This window comes from Lissotriton vulgaris, chromosome 12 (assembly GCF_964263255.1).
Source record: "Lissotriton vulgaris chromosome 12, aLisVul1.2, whole genome shotgun sequence".
In the NCBI taxonomy this organism is placed as follows: Eukaryota; Metazoa; Chordata; class Amphibia; order Caudata; family Salamandridae; genus Lissotriton; species Lissotriton vulgaris.
The window spans coordinates 254,579,401-254,606,832 of record NC_141700.1 but is presented as its reverse complement, the minus strand read 5'-3'; the positions used below and the strand labels follow the sequence as shown (position 1 = coordinate 254,606,832).

Sequence of the window (27,432 nt, the reverse complement as noted above, 5' to 3'; positions counted from 1 at the left end):
CTTATACTCTGAATTTCACACAAACTTTGTTGCTAATTTTGTCTCAGTTGCACTGCCACACACTGTGGGGCCGATTCCGATCTCGCTCGGAAGGTTCCCGAAAGCAATCCGGCTGTAAAAAGTATGAGCCGAACGCGTGTTCTCCACCCGACTCGTACAGCTGTGTGAGCGAGCAAGTACGATGCGAGAAACGCAAAATCACTGACCGAATCGTTTCCGGGTCCAAACCGCTCCGTACGCCTCGTCCGTAAGCAAACCATGCCGTGCCGTGCAATGGAAGCAAATTCCAACCGAGCCAGTACAATGCATATGTCAGACAGTCGGATCGAGCCGAAGTTTCCGGCTTGCAAAACGTCTAGGAAGCTGCCTTTGGGGGTCCGAGTCGGACCCCCATCACCTACAGCCTTATGACTCGGACACAGGGGGAGACCCAAGGGTCTCCCCAACACAGGCATATACGGTGTGAATGGCACTGACGCGTACACACTGTAGGGGGCGCTCTTGTGCAAGACTTACCCATTCAGTCAATGGGAGCCTATGTACGCGGCGTAAGACCGGCTCCCATTGACTTCTGTGGGAGTCCCACCGAACCGAGTCCGGCAGCATGCAGCCTCATCGTACTCGCTCGGTCGGACTGCAGGAGCCGGCTCGGTCAGAAAACACCTGAATACGGCTCAGTCGGAGAGCTTTCCGACCCAGATCGGAATCGGCCCATTTGCAGTGAATAAGGGAGCCAAATACATTTTGGAATGTAAATAACTAGTACCATTTCCCAAAATAAAGGAGGAATTGTCGGGGCAACCATTATTACAGTTTTTATACCTGAGTTGCATAACTGTAGATGTCAGTGACCACAGTTTAGTTGAGGGGTGACCTGATTGAAAAGTGGAATAGGAGAAAACTGTGTAGCTTTTGCTTCACAGGGCAATTGAGAGGGCATGGAGTGTGGATTTAGTGAATGATTGCATATTACAAAGGAATGTATTCATGAAGGTGTGGCTCAGAGACACAGAGACTGGAGGGAGAAATGCAGATATAGGAAGAGTTCTGCATTTCTCTCTCCCTCCTAATATTTCTCTCTCAGAGTTAGTTGTATACTGAGCATCGTACATTATTGAGAGAGTACAAGTTGATCAGCCTTTTTTCAGTCAGAAGTAAGTTGATAAATTCAATGCATGTGGGTCATTTGGAGATGGCGCTTAAGACTTAGGGAGACCGATTGATTTCCCTTAATGTAAAGAGAAGTGGAGTGTAAGATGTTCAAGTGAAGAGTTTCTATAGCAGCAGAGAGGGTTGGATTTATAGGGAGGGACCCAGGGTACCTGTTGAATCACCAGAGAAACCCTTGAAAAAATTGGTATACATTTCCTTGAACACATTCATCTTTTCTCCCAAGATTTGTATTTTGCCATAGTGTTGATTGACTATTTATTATTTTGTAAATATTTAGTTTTTTCAACATTCATCATTGTATACATACAGCATCAAGTCCCTATTACTCCGGTAGAATCTAATAATAACAGTTAAGATGTATCCAAGGGTCATGTTACATTTCTGACTCAGTTTGGGAATTTGAGGTTCACGTCATAGCTTTATCTTAACATATTGCTCTTTTAAAATCCTAATCCACAACAAGTTAAAAATAGAAAAATGCTAAACCTTTGAGATCACCCAAGGGCTTCTTTTATGTCTGCCCTCGTATGTTAAGACACGTGTGTATTGCTACCAGTGCCAATGTAGCAAAGCAGAAAACCTCTTACCCATTAGGTGGTGGGTTGGGTTTGAGGAGTCCGCACTCTGAAACCCATCCTGTTCAATGTTCAAGCAAAGGGCACCCCTGACCATCTCCCTCTACAGGTACTGAAATCAGTATCACTGATGGATTTTGTTTCATGGGATGATTAGAGCTCAGGGGCCTTATTTATGAAGGCCTTGCGCCGCCGGTGCGTCACTTTTAACAAGGCCCCAGGTTCGTAAAAATCCCCAGATAACAGGTGAATAGTTGAGTTTTTAACCGATTTTATTTCTAAGAGAGGGACAAGTGAAATTCTTAGTATCAGACAACGGACAATTTGTGTCAGGGAGGTTATCAAAAAATAAATTCTTTTGAGAGATGTTATAGACACATCACAGCACATCATCCTCGACCACTGGTATCTTGCCCTCAGAATCTTGGATGGGTCACAGGAAGAAAGGGCATCGCCTGTGCTGATCTCAGGCCATTAACTGTAAGGACGAGGGATTTGCAGAGATGTAGAGAGAAGAAAATGCAGAGTTGAATTGAAGATATTCACAAAGCGAGTGGAATGAGATATGATGCATTGCATTACGCCAAAAGCAGGAAGTTTACAGTGGAACATTAAATAAGGGTTAGACTGGGCAATGCTGGCAGTTAGGAAACTTATAATACGGGCCAGAACTAGTAGTGAAGCAGGTTTCCTAACCAGCAGTGTGTTCTAAGAAAGGTAAATGGTGGTATAAGTAAGGAGTTCCCATTATAAATGTGAGTCCGATGAGGCCCACACTTGACACATTTTTATCCAGGTGAAGGAGAGATTAATGCGCCGGTCCAGCCTGAAGAGTGGAAATGCAAATGGGTTAAACATGTCTCCCAAACGGAAAAACGATTGTAATAATTAAGTTTAATGTTTTCAGCATTATCCATAACATAATAAATAACATTGTATAACAATTACATAGTACACACAAATAAACGTATACAGTTCCAACCGGCTGTCTAACAGTTCGTTAAAAAGAACATGATAAAAAGTTTTAAAATGAAGTGATCCTTTTAAGCATCAAATCTTAACAACTAAAACCCTTTACGATTCCTTCCTTTGTATAATAACCCATGCAGATAATATTTATTTTGGAAAAATTATTTTTTTGGTTTTACAAATTGGACATAAGTATATGGTGTATTAAGTCCCCAGGTAGTGTGAATCATCAAGACATTTGGCCTCCAGGAAGCTCATTTATAGTCTTATGTGCATGGTCATAGCCATGCATAGACCGGTGCGATTAAACTGTACAAGAGGACCAGTGAAGCATCGGCTCATTTCCATCGTGTATAACCACGAGTGCCCTTCTATCTATGAGAACGCCACTTGAATTGATAAATAAGTCATGAAGACCATATAGAGAAAGCAATTCAGAAAAGTACAATGTCATCAGTCCTTTAGCGTAATAATAAAGCATCAAGTTAGTGTCTTTCGCCATTGTTCTTGAATAGATGGAGAAGCCAGTTCTGTCTTGGGCCATCAGTTTTAGAGCAGCAGAGCATGAAGTGCAACATCTACCTCCATCACACAATTGCAGAATTGTGACTTTTGAGCATCCCATTTTGAATGATAGACTCTAGTTGGAAATGTCCCAAGTCTGACTTTTACAAATAAGGATCACTTCCTTTCTCCATGCAACTGATCAAGGTAAGAAACGCACCCACGTTAAAAGTCAGGAAGCTATTTTGAGGTGTCGATAGTAGACTTACTTAGCCAGTATGCCTCCGTAACAGATGTAGTACTGTCATCATTAATTTGGCCCATGTCATTCCTTAGATGACTTGGGCCCAGATGTACGAACATTTCAATTTGCGAGTCTCTAACTCGAAATTAGAGACTCGCAAAATGAAATGTACTAATGTACTCAGACACATTAGCGTTCCCCAATGGGGTCGCAATTGACCTGCCTCATCAATATTCCATGATGCAGGTTGCAATTTCCCACCCATTGGGAATGGACAATAACACAGGAGTGGTGGCCTGCTGGGGACAGCAGACCTCCATGTCTGTGTTTGCTTTTAAATAAAGCAACTTTTTTCTTTAAATGCAGCCCATTTTCCTTAAAGGAAAATGGGATGCATTTCAAAAAGACAAATGAAACTTTTCTGTTTAATTTTGTAAGGGTAGGCTGAGGTCCGTGTGACCACTGCCCGTCCTCAAAAAAACGTTTTTGCTACTATTCCTAAAGAGGAAGAGGTCCCTTGTGGACCCCTTCCCATTTGCGACTGACTTACCAGCTACTTGAAGTAGGTGGTAAACTGCAATTGTTTTTCAAACGCATTCCGGTCGCAAAACAGTTGTACAAAGCACTTGACTAGCTATATGGAAGGGACCCCTTGGCATGCCCCTACCTAATAAAGACTCGCAAACCCAATTTTGCGGGGAAACGTCGTTTACGCCGCAACTTTTAGCTCGCAGTGCTATTACAACGCAGACTTTAAAACACATTTCATTACAACGCATTACACTGGGGGGCGCTCTTGGATAGGGAATAGTTTTAATTTACTATCCAACACCTTCCCTATTGTCCACGGGGACTGGTGTTGGAATAGTAAATTAAAATATTCACTATCCAACACCCCTTAGTTTAATGCGTTGTCATGGAATGCATTTTAAAACTTGCGTTGTTACAGCATGCGTGCTAAAAGCATGTGTTGTAACAACGTACATCCATTTTGCGAGTTGGTAATAGGTTACTAACTCGCAAATGGGGCTTGGTACATATGGCACTTAGTTCAAGACTTTTAGCAGAGCTACTTACATGCCACGCACGTTTTAGCCCTTTGAAAGACACCACTTCCAGTGTTGATCTTAAGTAAACTTTAGCAACATTATTTCAATTGATGCCACTTGAGTACAAGACTGGGTATAGAGCAATTCGGTCAGAAATTGTTTTCATGCCCAACTTCAGATACAAAGGGCCAAGTGATGTACCCGAGTCCAATTTTAGCAAAGCGTGCAAAAAAAAATATTTTATATTACTTGAAGTTCCTGGGCTCCATACAGTGCTGCTGCGACCGCTTTCTGCCTGTAGACGTTTAGAATCGCAATTATTGGTTGGGTGCCTACTTCAATAACAAATATTAGCACAGCCTTGCAGGATGCGTTGAATATAACTGTCATTTTTTTCTACAAGGCTGCACCAATTGAGATTAATCTGAAAGCGAGTGCCTATCTCGTCGAAATGGTCTACCTTTCAAGTAATACACAGTTTTTAAAAATTGTATTTTTAAAGCTAGAACAGTTTTCATCGATATGGCACTAGTTTTGTGCACATTAATGGACTAAGCTTTATTCCTACAATACACCGAGAATTTCTCTTTCATAGCTTGCACAGAATTTTTCTTAGGGATAATAAATCTGCATCATTTGCATATAGCAGAAAAGAGACTTTGGTTACCAGACACCTTGGGGACATCAAAACTGAATTCCTCTAGGTAAGCAATGACATCTTTCATGAATAGGCTCAAAAAATGCTTATGCATTTCTAATGCTGCTTCATTTATAGTTTTGAATGTGTTGTGAATAAGGGAAAAGTATTCATAGAAAATGAATATGTTTCACATAAAGGAGAGGACATTTTAGGCTGGTTGTATCGGGTCTATTGAGAATTTTACTGAAGTAAAAAAGGATTCGATTTTTATAATGTCCTAATTATGTGTTTGAGCTGCTGGTTCTATTAATTAGCATTGTTTTGCATCCAAGTATATTCTATGCTGTGTTTAGTCTTGTTTCTATATTTGTCTTGTTTCATAAAAGCAACGGGAAATCTGTTCTGTTTGGAGTATGCACTTGTGTTCCAGATTGTTATTATGTCTTTGTATGGATGGACATTTAGCAACTCATTAAGAAAATGTGTCCTTTTGGGATCTATGTCTGCTGGACCACATTGCAGAGTTGTTGTAGACTGTAAAGAAAAGCTGTTACTTACTTCTGAGTGTCTGTCATTTCTTACGATAAGATGCCGCAACGAGGAAGTATTTTTACTGTTTTTTAGTCAAGATGCAAACGACGTGCGTGAGATAGTGTGCAACATTAAAAGAACCCTCGTTAGTACGAAACAAAAGCATAAAAGAGCGAATGCTTTGGTAGTGTAGTACGGGGGGGTCTGTAGGAAAGTAGGATGTCGCCAGTAGTGAATGGAGAAGCATAGATACCACAAACACGTTTAGTAGTTGTATAGCCTAACGAATACAATACCTGCTTTTGAAAGGGGATATTTTTCCATGTTAGTACCTCCAGGTTGTATAGCACTCTTTCTTTTTTAAGATCGATGTCTTTAATTCACATTGGGGCATATGCATCAAGCAATTTTGCGATCGCAAACAGTGCGATTCGCAAAATTCGTCCGTTTGCAATCGCAAAATGGCCTTTTCCAATGCATAAAAGATTTTTTAAATTCACAATTTAGGTAACCGCAAGTTTTTGCGATTCCCTAAATTGCGAATACAAATAGGGAATCACAATATGCGATTCCCTAATGCACATGCAGGAAGACTTTCCTAAATGCGAATTTTGAATTTTGAATTTAGGAAACGCTAATTAACATCAACTTGAAGTTGATGTTAACTATGTGCTTACTTTGAAAAATGCACAAAGCAGCATTTTTCAAAGTGCAATGTGGCGCAATTGCCTCTAGGGCATGTGTTTGCCTTACATGTGCATCTTATTTTGTTAGGGAGGCCTTACCCCCGGGCACCCTTGCCTTTGCATTACCTAATTTGTGATTACCAATAAGGTAATCGCAATTCAGGCAATGCAAGACCATTCTCACCTATGGGCCTTGAGCCCCATAAGGAAGAATGGAGTCGCAACTGCAAATAGCGATTTCCTAATTGCACTTTCGATTCTTAAGGAATCGCAATTAGAGAATCGCTATTTGCTGTTTGTATTGTTGCAATGCATTTTGCTATTACCAAATAGTGATTTCTTATAAATCGCTACTTGATAATCGCAAAATGAAACTTTAATGCATGTGCCCCATTGTGAATGGCCCGTAGGTGCGTTGCTTTTTAGGTTTTGCCTCGCCGAAGATGCGCTCTGCGCATCTTTTCGGCGCAGGCGAAAACCTGATGTTAACTGTAGTGTGGCTTGGTTCGGCCCTCGTCCTTGATTGGCTGGCTCCGTAAACGGAGCCTTGCCATTGGACGAGGGGCCTGTCCGTCAATGCCGGACCAGACACGGGGGCGTTCCCGACATTCTTTGGCTTTTGCCGACGTCACGGGACGCCGGGAACGCCCCCGTGTGTGGTCCGGCATTGCCGGCACTTCTGCGTCTCTTCTCGGATGCCCCAGAGGACCCACAGCCTCGTACCAGGGGTGAGTAAGTGAATTTATATTCTTTGTTCTGTAGTTGTTGTTATAGATTGTACCACAAGGACAGCGTCTACGTACTTTGAAGGTGCTTGCAGAATAAACAGTATTTCTCTCACTTCGTAGCGCTTTTAGTGAATATATTTTATTAAGCAACAAAGTGGTCCTCGTTTTATCAACTTAAAAAGAGCTAGAGCTCTAATTGCATCATAGCTATTTTTGTGACGTTTCGGCATGCGTTCTTTACGTCATAGGAGCTCGTTGCAGCATCACCACAGACTCAGTACGATATTTTGCTAATCTCTGTGATTTGCTGTTTACTTAACGACTTCCGAAACCCCCACTGTAACCCTCTGAGCTATTTTTTTTCGTGCTTGCCAGTTCTATTCCAACTCGAGCCATTGACAGCCCAGGCACCGGGCACGTGTTACTAGATGCTACATCCCACTGCAGTGGCTGAGAGGGAGGTGAGAGCGGGGCAGCTGTAGTCGTGACTTTATGTGACATAATCCATGGCGACACAATCTATGACTTAAACCCATGCGTGGTGATTCAGGCGATCTGTGTGTAAATCCCAGCTTCCTTGTATGGCCAGTTGTGTGATCCTGGGAAAATACCTTTTGTTGACGTTCCATTGTGTGCAATTGAATCGGTAACGGTTAGAAACAGGCACAGCCCCACTACCCTGTGACAGTCCGTTACTGCCTTTTGCCGACGTCACGGGACGCCGGGAACGCCCCCGTGTGTGGTCCGGCATTGCCGGCACTTCTGCGTCTCTTCTCGGATGCCCCAGAGGACCCACAGCCTCGTACCAGGGGTGAGTAAGTGAATTTATATTCTTTGTTCTGTAGTTGTTGTTATAGATTGTACCACAAGGACAGCGTCTACGTACTTTGAAGGTGCTTGCAGAATAAACAGTATTTCTCTCACTTCGTAGCGCTTTTAGTGAATATATTTTATTAAGCAACAAAGTGGTCCTCGTTTTATCAACTTAAAAAGAGCTAGAGCTCTAATTGCATCATAGCTATTTTTGTGACGTTTCGGCATGCGTTCTTTACGTCATAGGAGCTCGTTGCAGCATCACCACAGACTCAGTACGATATTTTGCTAATCTCTGTGATTTGCTGTTTTCTTAACGACTTCCGAAACCCCCACTGTAACCCTCTGAGCTATTTTTTTTCGTGCTTGCCAGTTCTATTCCAACTCGAGCCATTGACAGCCCAGGCACCGGGCACGTGTTACTAGATGCTACATCCCACTGCAGTGGCTGAGAGGGAGGTGAGAGCGGGGCAGCTGTAGTCGTGACTTTATGTGACATAATCCATGGCGACACAATCTATGACTTAAACCCATGCGTGGTGATTCAGGCGATCTGTGTGTAAATCCCAGCTTCCTTGTATGGCCAGTTGTGTGATCCTGGGAAAATACCTTTTGTTGACGTTCCATTGTGTGCAATTGAATCGGTAACGGTTAGAAACAGGCACAGCCCCACTACCCTGTGACAGTCCGTTACTGCCCTACCCTTCACTGTCCTGCCTTTCACTGTTCTGTCTGCACAGATCTTCAGCGGCCTTCAAGCCCCATCCTCTGCCTTCTCAGCCGTGCCCTGAGATGGACGATAAAGCCATCCGATCATGAGTGAGTGGCTAAGCCGACTGTTATATAATTCACAGCAGGTTTTTTACACCAGTCAGCTGAAGGTGTTGATAAGCGAGACCTAAAAAGAAAAATAATAAACCTACAAGTCTCAGAAGACAGACCACTGCTGGCTATAAAGCCTGGCCTCGTTGAGTGCGCTACATAACGTGGCACAACATGATAGCATTAGAGTCATCTCTAAGATACGGGCAGACTTGGAGCAAAGTATGTCTTGTATAATTTTATTGCAATTGCAGCAGGATTGAGGATTAGACCAGTGTTTGGCAATCTGTGGGTGGCGACCCATTGGTCGGTTGTGAGCCGAATTTTGGTGGATCGCATAAGTGCAATCAATAAATAAAGGTTCTTTTAGATTCTGTATCCATCTTCCCACATTTGCTGTACCTCAAAGACAGAAGTCAAGTGTCAGGCTGAGTCTTCTGGCAAATTGGTGCTTATTTTGTTTAACATTGGGGTTGATTAACTAAAAATTAGCATAACTGCTGATATATTGGGGTGAAAATAGAGTCCTGTGTCAAACACCATTTTTGCAAACCTGCAACACCTTCCTAAAGAGGTTTAGTCCTCATTGAATGTATGTGATGAAATCAACCTCATTCGCGAGGCAACAAAAAGGTTGACATTAATACACAGGTCCCGTGATGCAAATTGAAGAAGAAAAAAAAAACAGCCCTTCGTCCCATTCACTCCAGACATCTCCATTCGCACCTCAGCATTATCTTCCTAGAGAACAACCACCAGAGACGAGTTGTTCCCAAATAAAACACAGTGACTGCTACTTGAGGCCCTGAAATTAGAAGTGTGCACAATGCAGTTTCCGGGATCGGACATTAGCACAACTGATTTAAATATGCCTCAAGTTGTAACACGTAGAACAAAGATGGAAATTAAAGCCAGTTCACAAGAGAAGCAACATTCCAGTTTTCACTCCACAGCCATCACACAGCTCCACCGATGCACCCACCGCACAGCTCCACCGATGCACCCACCGCACAGCTCCACTGATGCACCCACCACACAGCTCCACCGAGGCACCCACCACACAGCTCCACCGATGCTCCAACTAAGCTCCACCAATGCACCCTCCACACAGCTCCCCCAATGCACCCACTAAGCTCCACCGATGCACCCACCACACAGCTTCACTGATGCACCCACCACAGAGCTCCACCGAGGCACCCACCACACAGCTCCACCGAGGCACCTACCACACAGCTCTACCATGCCCCCACCACACAGCTCCACTGATGCACCCACCACACAGCTCCACAAATGCACCCACCACAAAGCTCCACTGATGCACCCACCACACAGCTCCACCGACACAGCTCCACCAATGCACCAACCACAGAGCTCCACCGATGCACCAACCACACAGCTCCACTGAGGCACCCACCACACAGCTCCACTGATGCCCCCACCACCCAGCTCCACCGATGCACCCACCACACAGCTCCACCGACACAGCTCCACCGATGCACCCACCACACAGCTCCACCGATGCAGCCACCACACAGCTTCACCGATGCACCCCCCACACAGCTCCACCGATGCAGCCACCACACAGCTCCACCGACACAGCTCCACCGATGCACCCACCACCCAGCTCCACCAATGCACCCACCACCCAGCTCCACCGATGCACCCACCACTCAGCTCCACCGACACAGCTCCACCGATGCAGCCACCACACAGCTCCACCGACACAGCTCCACCGATGCACCCACCACCCAGCTCCACCAATGCACCCACCACCCAGCTCCACCGATGCACCCACCACTCAGCTCCACCGACACAGCTCCACCGATGCACCCACCACACAGCTCCACCGATGCACCCACCACACAGCTCCACCGATGCACCCACCGCACAGCTCCACCGATGCAGCCACCACACAGCTCCACCGATGCAGCCACCACACAGCTCCACCGATGCAGCCACCACACAGCTCCACCGACACAGCTCCACCGATGCACCCACCACCCAGCTCCACCGATGCACCCACCACACAGCTCCACCGACACAGCTCCACCGAGGCACCCACCACACAGCTCCACCGAGGCACCCACCACACAGCTCCACCGAGGCACCCACCACACAGCTCTACCATGCCCCCACCACACAGCTCTACAATGCCCCCACCACACAGCTCCACAGATGCACCCACCACACAGCTCCACTGATGCACCCACCACGCAGCTCCACCGACACAGCACCACCGATGCACCCACCACACAGCTCCACTGAGGCACCCACCACACAGCTCCACCGAGGCACCCAACACACAGCCCTACAGATGCACCCACCACAGAGCTCCACCGATGCACCCACCACACAGCTCCACCGATGCACCCACCACCCAGCTCCACCGATGCAGCCACCACACAGCTCCACCGACACAGCTCCACCGATGCACCCACCACACAGCTTCACCGATGCAACCACCACACAGCTCCACCGATGCAGCCACCACACAGCTCCACCGACACAGCTCCACCGATGCTCCCACCACCCAGCTCCACCGATGCACCCACCACACAGCTCCACCGATGCAGCCACCACACAGCTCCACCGACACAGCTCCACCGATGCACCCACCACCCAGCTCCACCAATGCACCCACCACCCAGCTCCACCGATGCACCCACCACTCAGCTCCACCGACACAGCTCCACCGATGCACCCACCACACAGCTCCACCGATGCACCCACCACACAGCTCCACCGATGCACCCACCGCACAGCTCCACCGATGCAGCCACCACACAGCTCCACCGATGCACCCACCGCACAGCTCCACCGATGCAGCCACCACACAGCTCCACCGATGCAGCCACCACACAGCTCCACCGATGCAGCCACCACACAGCTCCACCGACACAGCTCCACCGAGGCACCCACCACACAGCTCCACCGAGGCACCCACCACACAGCTCCACCGAGGCACCCACCACACAGCTCTACCATGCCCCCACCACACAGCTCTACAATGCCCCCACCACACAGCTCCACAGATGCACCCACCACACAGCTCCACTGATGCACCCACCACGCAGCTCCACCGACACAGCACCACCGATGCACCCACCACACAGCTCCACTGAGGCACCCACCACACAGCTCCACCGAGGCACCCAACACACAGCCCTACAGATGCACCCACCACAGAGCTCCACCGATGCACCCACCACACAGCTCCACCGATGCACCCACCACCCAGCTCCACCGATGCAGCCACCACACAGCTCCACCGACACAGCTCCACCGATGCACCCACCACACAGCTTCACCGATGCAACCACCACACAGCTCCACCGATGCAGCCACCACACAGCTCCACCGACACAGCACCACCGATGCTCCCACCACCCAGCTCCACCGATGCACCCACCACACAGCTCCACCGATGCAGCCACCACACAGCTCCACCGACACAGCTCCACCGATGCACCCACCACCCAGCTCCACCGATGCACCCACCACACAACTCCACCGATGCACCCACCACTCAGCTCCACCGACACAGCTCCACCGATGCACCCACCACACAGCTCCACCGATGCACCCACCACACAGCTCCACCGATGCACCCACCGCACAGCTCCACCGATGCAGCCACCACACAGCTCCACCGATGCACCCACCGCACAGCTCCACCGATGCAGCCACCACACAGCTCCACCGATGCAGCCACCACACAGCTCCACCGATGCAGCCACCACACAGCTCCACCGACACAGCTCCACCGAGGCACCCACCACACAGCTCCACCGAGGCACCCACCACACAGCTCCACCGAGGCACCCACCACACAGCTCTACCATGCCCCCACCACACAGCTCTACAATGCCCCCACCACACAGCTCCACAGATGCACCCACCACACAGCTCCACTGATGCACCCACCACGCAGCTCCACCGACACAGCACCACCGATGCACCCACCACACAGCTCCACTGAGGCACCCACCACACAGCTCCACCGAGGCACCCAACACACAGCCCTACAGATGCACCCACCACAGAGCTCCACCGATGCACCCACCACACAGCTCCACCGATGCACCCACCACCCAGCTCCACCGATGCAGCCACCACACAGCTCCACCGACACAGCTCCACCGATGCACCCACCACACAGCTTCACCGATGCAACCACCACACAGCTCCACCGATGCAGCCACCACACAGCTCCACCGACACAGCACCACCGATGCTCCCACCACCCAGCTCCACCGATGCACCCACCACACAGCTCCACCGATGCAGCCACCACACAGCTCCACCGACACAGCTCCACCGATGCACCCACCACCCAGCTCCACCGATGCACCCACCACACAACTCCACCGACACAGTTCCACCGATGCACCCACCACACAGCTCCACCGATGCACCCACCACACAGCTCCACCGATGCACCCACCACACAGCTCCACCGATGCACCCACCACACAGCTCCACCGATGCACCCACCACACAGCTCCATTGACACAGCTCCACCGATGCACCCACCACTCAGCTCCACCGATGCACCCACTGCTTGTGCCTCCGTGTGCCCCTGTTGCCTGCTTGTGCTGTGTGGGTGTGTGTGGAGGGCTCTGTGTAGCTGTGTGTGTGGAAAGCTTTGTGTGGCTGTGTGTGTGGGAAGCTTTGTGTGGCTGTGTGTGTGGGGGGCTGTGTGGGTGTGTGTGGGGGGGCTCTGTATGGGTGTGTGTTTGGGGGGGCTCTGTGTGTGTTTGTGTGTGTCATTTGCGAGAGATAAAGCTAGTGGCATTGTAAATGGCAATGCCATTTATTTATGTTAAAAAAACATAAATAAATATAATGTCAAGAGCAATGCCAATAGCTCTAACTTTAACAAAGGCAAAACCATTGCATTGTAAATGCTTGTTCTTGGATATGATTGGTGCTTTGACTATTGTCTACAACATGTCTACAAGGTCTCCCTGTGATTTCAGGGATTGATTTGGTGCTATCTTAATGTGTGATTTATGAATTCGATGTTATTTTTGCAGAAATAAAAAAAAACATGTAATTGAATTAAGTTCAGTAGTTCACTATTTGGGATAAGCAGCCACTCTCTGAAACAGGCGAAAAGAAAACTTGGACAACTCACACCATTATAAGGGTCTGCTTTCACTCGGGGTTTTATGGAACCCCAGAAATGCCATGTTTTTAGGATTCACAGGGAAGCTCTGGGGAAAATCTGTGTGGAAGTTAAAGTGACACCAGCCTGGTTCTCATCACACACTCCAACAATGATCAACTCCACAGGTGTAGCTAACAAAGATGTAGCAGGTGCAGTGACACCAGGGCCCAGAGGCCTGAACAGCTAATTGAACCCTCATTATTGCTGCATTTTGATACACAGGCATTTTGTCCGGTAGGGGGGAGAGCATTGTCCTTGCCTGCACTGGGATCCAAGGGGCCACTGATCGAACTACCACAACAATGGTCCCTTCTCTCACAAAAGTCAGCAGAATCAGTGCAGGCCATCAAGCAACGCAGCACATGGAAGAGGGAGCTAAATGTGCATGGCTACTTTGAACGTTTTCAAACTCCATTTTAGCTGCTGTTTGCAGCTGCCAACAACGTGCTGCAGCCAAGAGGATTCAGTTAAGAAACACAGAGAGCAGACATGTTAAGTAATGCTTGAAGCTGGAATTTGAGGGTACATTGGTATTACAATCCTGAATGGCGTCGTCAACATTTACAATCTGTACCATAATAACAGGGTCACAGGAACAGTGTTGCAATGCAGAACCAAGTTGAAGGTTGGGCTTGTCTGATGCAGAAAGGAAAAGGCAATTAAGCTTTCTGTGTTGCAATTAGAAGCTAATTGCAGGCCCAATTAGGGCCATTATCATCTAGCTATTAGGGAATTTTATCACAAACTGATAAAAAAAAAACTAATCACATTCAGCCTATAGTATTAACATTAATATTTGCTAACAGTGGTTTTTGTCTGGTTGAAAGCACAATAATGCCATTTTATTGATAGTGTGCTCTTTGTGAGTAAACATATATTGTGTTGTATGTAGTAAAAAACAAACCTATATCTATGTACGCTTTGAATGATAAAGTAGACCTCTTCTAGTCTCAACATGTTTTAAAGCCCTTCCCCGGTAGCTCAGAGGCAGGTTTATTCTACTTTACAGCAGTGTAATTTTCTTGAAACAGCTGTGTGAGCCGTACATTACATATTTATTATGCAAGTATCTCACTGGGGGGGGGCAGCTCAAGATGTTCTCAAGAGATGAGAAATATTTTGATCCTTCTAAATTGGGAGGATCCTCTTGAGATGAATATTGCTCTGATAACATTGCAAAGTAAACATAAATTACCATCTACTGAAAAAAAACACAACCTCTGGAAATACCACGCACATGGTAACCCCTCCTCAACCAGTATCGACTGCTTGCAACCCGGGTATGCCGTTTTCCTTGTGCTTGACCTTCAAAAGCCTCATCTACAAGGTCACAGCCACCTGATGTTACTTGCTGGAGGTCCAGAGGACCATTGTCCCCATTCACGGTCATCAAATCAATAATTTCTTATCATCTTGACTATTGTAACTCTCCCTATCGGAGTCTTCCAATGTAATCAACTGACTTCAGATAGTACAGGCGTACAGCAGCACACCTAATCCTCGGACTCCGTAGGTGCACTCACATCTCTCATGTTGTTACACTTCAATGACAAGTCCTCTCTTTTTAGGTCGAGCTGACCTGCATTCAATGCGAAAGCATTGATTGCTGTCAGCAAGACAACTATTGTTACCCGTATTTGGGAATGTGGACACGAGAGGTGCACGGGCGCAGATTGCACCTCGTGGGCACGCATGCGCATACTCAGAGACACACACACACACACACGAGCACCCATGCACGCACCCATACATACAGAGAACCCACCCCTGCCGTCGTATACACACACACTGCATACACACACTGCATACACACACGCTCCCCCCCCTTACCCCCACCAGAGACACACACACGCACGCATACAGAGACACCCCCGCCATCGCACACATGCGCACACACATACACACACGCGAAACCCCCCCCCCCCCCGCTCCCGAATACAGTCCCACTTACCGCCAATCCGGTGTTCTGTAGCCTCCGCGGGGCTCTCCCTCGGGCATGGGAGCCCCGCGTCACCACTGCTACGCGGGCCAGGAACTCCGTGGGCGCTGATTCGCGCACAAGACGGAAGTCCCGCCCCCACGCTAAGTTTCGTTTTCATGAGTGCGTGCGCACATCTTGTTATCACTTGTTTTTTTTTGTTCTGTACATTTCCAGTGGCCTTTTCAGCCTAAACATAGTTGTATTGTTTCCATCACGTGCCTTTTCAGCTTTATATAGTCCAATAACAGACACAAAATGTCGAAAAGTAGATACCGTGAAATCTTTCATAAAATGCAATTTGTTTAAAACTGAAATGTCCCGTGTATTTTCATTCAACTGTCTGACAGTTAGTACCCCCCACGTCAAACGCCACTCCCCTGGAGTCCCGCCCATCGTTTCATGGGCTCACTTTGACATATTAACAAATCCCCCCGAGTTGCTCTGTCCTGCTTCCGTTTTCGCACTTCAACGGCGGAACCCAGTTCGGTTCCGCCTGACGCTTAGAAAGTAACATATTATGAAAAACAATATTCTGTAAAAATAAAAAACGGAAAAACAAACAGGTGCCAAAGTAAGGTGCTCGTAATGCAACGTGGCTCTTTAAAAATACATCTTTTCAAACGTCAGCTTCCAAAACGTAGAACTAGAATGGGCTGTGCATATTGTGATGGAGAGAATACGAGCAGCATTTTCACTGTTTCGTTTCTACTTCCTTTGCCTGAGCTTGATTACCTCGTGATATGCATATTCAAGTACTGCACCGGCTGCTCGTTGCTATTGCAGGTTTTCCTCCTGGTGGCTTTGCTTTTGGTCATGTTAGAAAAGCATACAGCAGACCGGTCTCATTTACCCAGAAACCCTTGTTCTAATTTCCATAAATTAAAGATTACCTCTTGAACGTTTGGCTTCAAACAGTAAAGATATTCAAACAAATCGATATGCTAAGCACCGAGAAAGTGGCGAAGGAAATAGATTACAAAGCATCATAGAACTCACTCTATTAATAACATGTTATGTATTTTCGTGTTGGCCCCAGCGTCGCCTTTGCGGGCTTTCCAGGAAGTTACTGGCGCTTCCTGTGTTCACTTTCTGGGGGTGTCATTCAGCACGCGTCATTGGCTATTACCGTCGGTCACTTCCGTTCGATTTTTACTTAAAGATCTTTGTCTCTTTTCCGGTGTATGTTGAGTAAATCTTACGTACACACACACAACCACACCTAACCACACAATCAGACACACAACCACACACAACCACACACACACCCACATCCACACACCCACAACCACACACACACACAACCACACCCACAACCACATCCACACAACCACACACACACAACCACACACACAACCACACACAACCACAAACACAACACCACACACAACCACACACAGCCACAACCACCCACACCCACAACCACACACACAACCACACACACAACCACAAACACACAACCACACACAACCACACACACAGCCACACACACACACACAACCATATACACACCCAACCACACCCAGCCACACACACACAACCACACCCAACCACGCACCCAACTACACACACAACCACACACACAACCACACACCCAACTACACAAACAACTAAACACACAACCACACACACATACAACCACACACAACCACACACATACACAACCACACACACACACAATCACAAACACACACAATCACACACACACACAACCACACACACACAACCACACACATATATCTATCTATCGCCCTCACTCTATCTATTCCACTCACTCTATCTATCGCCATCACTCTATCTATTGCGCTCACTCTATTTATCTATCCATCTATCGCCCTCACTCTATCTATCTATCGCCCTTCCCTCTATCTATCTATCGCCCTCACTCTATCTAACTATCGCACCACCACTGCATCACTCAGGGGCACTACAGCATCACTTAAATGCACCACGATATCACTATGCACTACCACAGCATCACTGAACGCCAAAGCATCACTCGTCGCCACCACAACATCACTCAGTGCTACCACAGCATAAGTCTGTGCAACCATTCAACAACAACTGGTTCAAATATGTTCTCTCAATGTTTCAATCTTTATTACAAATGTCACAAAAAGATGTTAATATTTCACTTCTGTTCTTGGATTTTCGTCACAATAAAATACACTGCACATAATCTTCACAAAAGTTTAAGCTATTGCCATTATAAATTACAATAACTTTTATTTAAGTATTGATTATTTAAAAAAATGAAAAACCATTGTTATTTGTAATATCAATACATCTAAGTCACGTAAATACAAAACATGTTGCATTACAAATGCTATCGGTGCCACATTTGCAAAAGTTAAAAGTATTGGCATTGTAAATAACAAAGCTATTAATTTCGCTATTTTCAAAACCAACACATAAATAAAATATTTGTCATTTACAATACCAATAGCTCAAACTTTCCTAATGCGAGACCTATTGCATTGCAAATGCTTGTTAAGATCCCCGGCCTTTCTCGAGAGCAATCAGACATCCAGGTTCGCTCTGCATCCTGCCTGCAAAGCTTCACCAAATATCAGTCCATGTGAGATCTTCACCATTTCTGCTCAGGGTCCTGTCAATACGTTGGACCGTTTAGGTGGTGGCGCCTTCCCATTTCTAATTTCCAAGGCCGGGAGTTGAATTGAAAGCCCACTCTTTACTCTCAGAAATATAACGCATGTTTTTTCTTCACTTTTCTTCCATGTCTCTCCAGGGCCTCTCCACCTTTCTGTGCTCATCTTTACACCCATCAATCCTTTCACTCTTCCTTCTTCTAATGTTTCTTATCTGCCTTTCGTCCATGCTTCCCTCCATCACCCTATTGATGCTTTCACTCTGCCATTTATCCTTTAACAGTCCCACCTATTCTTCTTTTAGCCTTCCATCCACTTTTCCACTGTTGCATGTATCTGTCCTTACACCCTTCTATCCATTCATTCTTTCTCCCTTCCTTCATTCACCCTTTCTTCCTCCATTTTTATCTTTTCTTCCTTCAATGTTTCCTTCCTCCTCCGTTTTCTGCTTCCATCAACCAACCTTTTTAGCTATCCTTACTTTTTCTTTCATACCTTTAGCACTCATACTCCCTCTTTTTATTGCCCCCCTCTCTCTGTTTCTCTATTTTCTACTCTTTCTGTTTCGGTCACGGTGCATTCCATCTCACTACCCGAACACCTCCGCCATGGGATTCCCTAACATTGTTATTTGTGAGCAGATTTTTTGCAACCCGGCAGACAAAAGAAGCCGATACACCGCTCTTCACGCTTACAGTGGGACCAATTCACCAGCCCATCGGGCCAGTGGGCTGATCCACAATGTGGTTGGCAATGTCTGAAACCAATGAAAGACGGTTCTTGAGCCAAAAGCCCATTCGTAGAAGGAGGCTCAACCAAAGCCCCTTGAAGTATGTATACAATATAATATGTTGCCGTTACTTGCCAAACCTGGAAATTGAGTGGCCAGAAGGTATCCTGCAAAACATAAAAGTTGATCCGTCATCAGACAGGAGATGTTCAACCAAACCTTTACAGCTTACTTTGAGTTACAGTGTACAGAAATGATCAATCTGTGTTACCTTAAAGACGGCATGTTCAAAGTATGACAACAGCTGGCAGCAGGGGTGTCTCTTCTCTGTTCATAGTAATTGCGATCTTAATGTGGCTTGAGGAGTCCATGTTTCACAAGGGGGGGGTACGATTTGTGCTCTTGTTTATCTCAGAGTGTGCGGTGCAGTTGGGATCCAGGTGAATTAGTTCCTGATGATGTGAGTCTCCATACAGGTGGAACAGTGTGTGCTCAGGATGTACTTTCTTGGTGACCATGAGACTGAGTCCTTGCCATGAGTCTACCTTCCTAGCAGTGTCCTGTTGGGCAGTGGGCAATCCAGGAGACTTTGGCATTGCCTTTAATATTGCATCTCTTCTGTTCCAGATTTATCGACGGTGTTGGTTGGTCTTTAGGAAATCTTCAAGTAAAGGTCCCCGCCGGCTGGAGAAGTATCCCGATGAGAAGTCGGTGCTCTTGCGGGGATGTCCTAAGGTGCGAAGAGTTACCATAGCTGATTGGCCTGCACCATACCCTAAACCTCATCACATAGAGTACCCATAGGAAACTCTATCTCTTACATGTGGAGCCACTACGAACATCTCCTGCAGTCGGCGCTCCCGCGGCCAGCTCCTACATCATCTGACTGCCCACACTCTGGAAGCAACCCGTAGACGTCCTGCATCACCCCTCATCTCCCCTCATCTCTCCCACCTTCATCAACTACAGCACCACACATTTCCCTCTTACATCATCCAGTACAGCTCCTTCACATCCAGAGCTCCCAACAGCATCCTCTCCTGTTTTCCCACGCAGATCCAGCGCCTCCTACATCATCTCCTACAGCGTCTCCACGCCCACTCAGTGCTGTTACCTCATCTCCTACAGCTTCCCCACACCCAGCGCTTTTCTATAATCTCCGATAACTCCCCCACCCACTCAACACTCTTAGATCATCATCTACAGCTTCCCAGTACCTACTACTTGTGCACCACCTCCTTCAGCCTCCCTACACCCAGCACACCTACTGATCACCTTATGGCAGTTCTGTAAAATCATTACCTACAGACCCCACTTCAAGCACTCAGACAGCATTCCCTACAATAACCCCGCATCCAGCGCTCCTACGGATCATTCACAAGCATAGTTTACACTGTGCTCTCCTTTACCATTCCCTAATGCTCCCACATACACTTCTTCTTTACATCTTGTAATACTCCCACATATTCACTATTCCCTACTGCTTCAACATGTCCACCACTCCTCCTCTAATCTCTCCATTCCCTACTGCTCCCACATGTCCACCACTGCTCCTCTAATCTCCTCATTCCTTACTGCTTCCACATGTCCACCACTGCCCCTTTAATCTCGTCATTCTCCAATGCCTCCACATGTCCACCACTGCTCCTCTAATCTCTCAATTCCCTACTGCTTCCACATGTCCACCACCGCTCCTCTAATCTCCCCATTCCCTACTGTTTCCACATGTCCACCACCGCCCCTCTAATCTCCCCATTCCCTACTGCTTCCACACGTCCACCACCGCTCCTCTAATCTCCCCATTCCCTCTGCTTCCACATGTCCTCCACTACTCCTCTAATCTCTGCTGTTCTTTCGTCTCCATTGCTTCTGCTCCATTCCCTAAAGCTGCCTGATATCCATTGTTCCTTACTGCTCCCTCCCATCTACTGTTACTCAAGTCCCTACAGCACCCTCATATCCACTGCTCCATCGCCATTCCCTGCTGCTCCTTCATATCCAGCACTTCATTATAGCCACTACCTCGAAAGCATTCCCGACTGCTCCCAACATTCACTGCTCCTTCGCCATTCTTTGTTGGTCCCGCATATCCACCACTCCTACACCATTCCCTGCTGATCCTTCTTATCCACCGCTCCTATTCTTTTCCATACTTCTCCCTCAAGTCCACTCCACCCTGATCATTCCCTTTTCATCAGTCCTTCATCAGTCCCTACCACTCCATCATATCCAACACGCCTTCACTATTTATTACTGCTCCCTCATATCCGTCAACCCTTCACTGTTTCCCACTGCTCTCAAACATCCAGTGCTCCTACAACATCACCTATAACTCCATGATATCCATTGCTCCTTCATTGTACCCTGCCCCTTACATCCAGCACTCTACACGTTCCCTCCTGCGTCCACATATTCATATCCAGGGTTTCTAAAACATTCCACTTCAGTTCCCCCACTCATCTGTTCCCGACTGCTCCCTCACATCCACCTCTGTTAAACCTTTCCCTACAGCTTCCTTATATCAACCGCCCCTATATTATTTCCAACTGCGCCCTCATATGCACCACTCCTGCACCGTTCCCCACAGCTCCCTCGGATCAAGCTTTACTTCTATATTGTCTATTTCTGTCTCATATCCTCTGCTCCTACACCATTCCCTACAACTCCCTTGCGTTCACCACTACAGCCATTCCCTACAGCTCCTTTTTCAACAAGTCTTGCATAGTTTCTTACCTCGCCTTCACATGCAGCACTCCTACATGTCTCCCACAGGCTGCGTTTGTATATCATCTCCTACAGCTCCCACACAGCCAGGGTTTCATTACCTGCCCCCCTTGCGAAGCCCAACAAGCACCTCTGTCCTATGTGCCCCTCTTAGGAAGAAGGCCTTTCTAGGTGTCTACTTCACATTCAAGCATGGCACTTCTGGGACTGACATTGAGTTATTGTGGGACACGTAGAGTCTGCATTTGGGTGGGTGGGGGATGTCGTGTGAAAATGTATAATGAGGTCTTTTTTTCAGATCACAGAAATCAACAACGTGAAGAGCATTGCTCGGCTACCGAAAGAGACTAAGCGTCAAGCCGTGGCCATCGTGTTCACAGACGACACAGCCAGGACCTTCACGTGTGACTCAGGTAATTTGGCAAGTACATGGGCATCTTTTTTTCTGCCTTATTTGTGATCTAGAAACAGGCTGGCCATACAGGACACTGCAATGTGATACAGTAATGTGCAGACTCGTTTCTACCCTTCACCTAAGTAATGACCTCTAGCAATAGTTTGTGGCAACTTTTATAGTAAACTGTGGACTAAGTTATTTGCTTGGAAAGTTCCTAAAGCTTGGTTTATAGTATCCTTAACCTGGAAGAGTAAAGGACACAATTACCTTAGCCCAGTTCCATCCTGCAAGTCAGACTTCACCAAACTAGAAGCAGCACTTTATCCTAACAGCCTGACAGAAGTGTCTTGTAAGTGGTCTTCTTCAGATGACTTCGAAAGTCGGGAAAGTTTATGCTTTATAGGCGACTCCCTGGTAGTCTCTGAGAATCTGTATAATTATGCCCCTCTTTTTTCTGGTTTCCTTTTATGGCAGTTTCTTTTCACTGACACAAGAGGGTAGTAGAGTAAAGGCAACATGTAAATAGAAACAGATTTAAAGGACCCTTATGTTTGTAACAAAACACATACTACTTGAAGTTTTCATCTGGCCATGCCTGCCTGGTTAAATGACGGCTCCTAAAAAGTCAGAAGGCTAGGGCCCTGCCCTGGTTGCCCAAAGTCCTGTTAAACCTCTACCCAATCACTCTGTTGCAGACCTTGATCACACAGTGTGTCATGCCCAGAGGTATAGACATCCTCTGGATTGGACTCAGTAGCAGCTGGTATCTGGGCAAAGGGGTTGCGGGAGAGGTAAATCGGTTATGGACAATAAAATAAAAAATAATAATAATAAATAACATACCTGTATCCACGCCCTGGTTTGACCCCGTGCACTGCAGGCCCCTAGAATCCCCCTGCAGCCAATCCTGACTGCATGAAAGCAGCATCAGGATTAACCTGAGCGCCGTGGATTTGCACTCCCAGGTGGACTGAGAGCCTGTGCCTGCTCTCCCTAGTGCCTCAGTGGGCATGGAGGTTTGGCCATCCTGAGATGTTTGGCCAAACCCGTCATGCATACCGATTACAGTGCAAAACACTCCACCATCAGCCTGTCATCTGTAGCCCCAGCCCCAAGCCTCAGCTCCGACAACCAAAATAAAACAATAATAAACAAGCATTAATTATAGTTGTATTTTTCATTTTTTGGCGGGGAACATTTAACAGAAGACCCTAACAGTTTAGATTAGAAAAGTTTGAAAAATATTTTTGACTAAAGTCCACAGGTATCAGCAAATGCAAAGTCTTGTACCCCACCATTGATCCACCAATGTAGGAAGCTGGCTTTTTATGTAGTGCACCAAAATTAAGTACACTATGTAGGAAGTCCAGACAACCCATATTGGCTGCCAAGGCTTGAATTATTAATCCCAAATGCTCTGTTAGTGGTGGTGTCAGTGAGCAGTTTGGCTCATCGGAGGGTAGTGTTAAGCATGTGTTGTACACAAAGAACCAATAAATCAGACACCCACTCAAGATGAAACTCAAGGCCCAATTTAGAACAAGCATTTCTAATGCAACAGGTCTCGCATTTACGCGAGTTTGAGCTATCGGCATTGTAAATGACAATTCCTTTTATTTATGTTTTGGTTTTTGAACCATAAATAAAACGCATTGCCATTTACAATGCCAATAGCTTAAACTCTCGTAAGCGTAAATGCGAGACCTATTGCCTTACAAATGCTTGTTCAATATACCGTCGCAGTTCTAGCCAGCTCTCTTAACCAATGCTCATTTGCACTAACAGCTTCCGTACAATTGGAGAAAAAGCTCAAACTGCTGCGTTCTTACAAGTGTTTGTAAAATGTGCTGAACATTACTTTTTCCCTCTGAGAAAAAAAAGACTGCTATTGATTGAAAAGTATGTCTGTCAAAAATGTTCAGAACGTTCACATTGTGTTCTAAGGCTGAAGGCTGTAATTCCAATTTCACTAGAGATTAATAAAGTTTAAACATTTTAATTAAACATTGTAAGTAAAGATGCCCCATCTCCCTGTCTAAGATGGAGGCAAACTGTGACTGTACATATTGCAGAAGAAATCATTCTCGTTCATTAAAGGGAGGAGATCACTCAAGGTTTAAACAAGATTTACTCTTCTTGCTGGTGTTTAGTAACCATCTCCCCAAAATCACTTCTACTGTGTACTATTTAATAGTACAATATTTTCAGTGGTTTCAGGTTGCAGTGGTAGAGGCGTGAAAGCAACATCCAGATGTGCACTGAGCAAAGTCCTTTGCAAAGTCTCCCCAAGATTTGAAGCAGAGGATTTCTGAACGAGCTTCCAAGGGAGAATTGAGGACCAAACAAAGGCGGACCCAATGATTTTCCATGTTATTCAAGGGTATAAAACAATAAACAGAGGCCAATTGTTTTCTATACTGTGCCCCCACAAGCCAAAAGGTCCCATGCCCATCTATGGAATGTTTTGTTCCAGCTTAGATTTCAGCCATTTTTGAATTATACAGAGGCAATTTTTTGCCATTTGCGCAACAAGAGGCTTTTAGACACTCCATAGCCTCATTTGCACCTACCCCTTAACGCCACACTGCCTCAATCTCATCCTTAGACACTAAGCCCCCGCAACAACCAAAGCCTCTGTCTCTTTTATAAGAATTCAGACCCCTGGAAATTACACTTCAGTCTCACGTACACCGAATATCTAAGCGCCTACGCCCTACTAGTACCGGTTCCCTTACAAATTCCAGAGTCTCAAATTATCAGTCAGAACTGGGATGCCTGGATATTCTTCAGCCTCAATCTCATGTATATAAATCAAATTTCCTGGTCATTCCGCTGCATAATTGGACTCTGGACATTCCACCGGCTTAATCTCAACTGCTAGGAATCGAGCCCCACCAATGGACGTTCCAGGCCCTAAATCCCCCCTGTAAGAATTTGGGTAAAACCTGTGATGTTTACCTGTGGATAATCCTCTCTTAACACTTTAGACAGGCCAATTTGTAGGCTTTTTGTACGTCAAGGCTGGTTTGATAAGCACACAAGTTAGAGGAATATTTGCCCCTGGTGGCCTTACGCATGAAAGGGAAGACCAATCGTCTGGGGCTTTGTTCTTCTTGGTGTTACATAATCAGAGTGTGCCTTGTCGAATCCTGATGATGACACAACTAAGGAGACTTGGATGAGGTATTATTCTCTGGCTGAGGAAAATGATAAATAGTTTTGATCTGAACAGTATGGCAAAAAGATAAGATGTTCCTACAGAAAAAATTAAGTGGCATGACTGAAAGAGCCTTAAAAATATATTGAATAACGACTGATCCCGTATCGGTTTGAAAAATCCACAATCTATTTTGGAGAGACATTTCTTAGAGGTTGGATTCTCAGGATGTTTGGGACAGACCCGTAGTTATGTGGCAGGGAAGGCCAAATTATGCGGCAGGGTCAAATAACTTATGGAGTAAGAAAAGGCAAATTATGTGGCACATTTGATGATCGTATTACTTCAATACTGTCGTATTTTTACACTTGTTAACACTGTCTGGTTACATGTTGCCCCTCAATAGATATGATTTAACACTAATATTTAGCAATAAGCAACAAAAAGATGACCGGTGAATCTTTGCAAAGACTGTTCCACTGCGCAGCAGCATGTGTTGCTGTGTTTTTAGTAACTTTGAACCGGTTGAGCTAGAGACAATTTTTTGTTGTTGAAATCTGCACATTATCCAGCAAATGATGGATTGTGTGGCAGATGCAGCAAATTCAAAATTATGTGAAAAATACCTTGCCAAACAATCATAATTCCAGTGGCCCAGCCAATAGCCTGTTCCCACCATCAAAGCACTGGTAATAAATGCACAGGCAGAAGTGCACACGTGTGTAGTGACAACCCCTGTGATGGCAAGAACGTTTCTTTATAAACAGGTGTGTGTCTGTATGTGTATGTGTATGTGTACATAGCTTCATGAAATACTCTGTATACCCTTTCAAAATAAACTTGACACAGGCATGTCTTTAAGTACATGTTATTGCAGTTATAAATATGACCAGTGTGTCAGCAGAAGAACACCTCTTAGACAGTGCACATTCGGGAATATAGTGCGCCAGTGAACCCTTCAACATAATAACTGCAGAGGAGTAAAACATGTCCATGACCTGTCTTCATGCAGCACCATCGCGCTTGCTTCACTCGTCTTGCTTGCTTGCTTGCTGCGCAGCTTTATCAGTAATACATAATAAGCATATTTTCACAAAGATATACTCTACCACATAGTAAACACATGTGCAAAAAACCATAGGAAAATAGCACAAATAGACTCCAATCATTAACCCATGCTATGGACTGGTGCAACAAGCAGGTACAAGAATGGGCAGTGTCCCTTATATCAGCGATGGTGTCCTGCCAATACATAACAATCCTGCCGTCCCTTCATGCACAGCGTGCGACAGCATAAGCCCCAAAACCTCTTCAATTTGAGACCGATCTGTGGCAATGTTGCATGTGTTTGGTCTTTACCTGTACTTCGACAAGCACGGCTAGTGAATACAGAATTGAGGTATAATGTTTCACTGACTTGTGCGTGGCAGCTGACCTCCCGCCCTCCAGAGTACCAAAAGCTTTACCTGCACATGCAGAATGCTTGGCCGCTCACAAGCTGTTACTGGGGGAAACATCCGTTACAACGCGGATGTTACAACGCGGTGCTGTTACGACGCGTCCGTAACAACGCAAGTCGTTACCACGACTTGCGCTGGAGGGCGCTAGAAGATTAAAAATAGTAAATTTACTATTCTAACACCTTCCCTAGTGTCCACGGGGACTGGTGTTAGAATAGTAAATTATACTATTCGATATCCGCGCCCCCAACGCAAGTCGTGGTAACGACTTGCGTTGTAAGGGACGCGTTGTAACAGCACGCGTTGTGACGGTACGCGTTGTACCGTCACCAATCCGTTACTGGTAATGAATGGCTCTATGATGAGGCCAGTGGAGGTTAACCAATTCCCTCTTCTTTAAATGACCATCACAAGGGGCCAATATGTCACACTGTCAAAGACACTATGTCCAACGTCAGTATCTCGCATTCTGG

General features: G+C 46.3%; 1 protein-coding gene across 1 annotated transcript in view; it reads left to right on the top strand.

Annotated features, from left to right (window-relative positions):
• Window positions 1–27,432, top strand: part of DOK4 (docking protein 4) — a 150,261-nt gene that overhangs the window by 65,733 nt on the left and 57,096 nt on the right. The window contains exons 2-3 of the mRNA XM_086947787.1: window positions 19,849–19,956; window positions 22,244–22,358. Of these exons, the coding sequence (XP_086803913.1) occupies window positions 19,849–19,956; window positions 22,244–22,358 (223 nt within the window). The remainder of the gene's footprint in view (window positions 1–19,848; window positions 19,957–22,243; window positions 22,359–27,432) is intronic.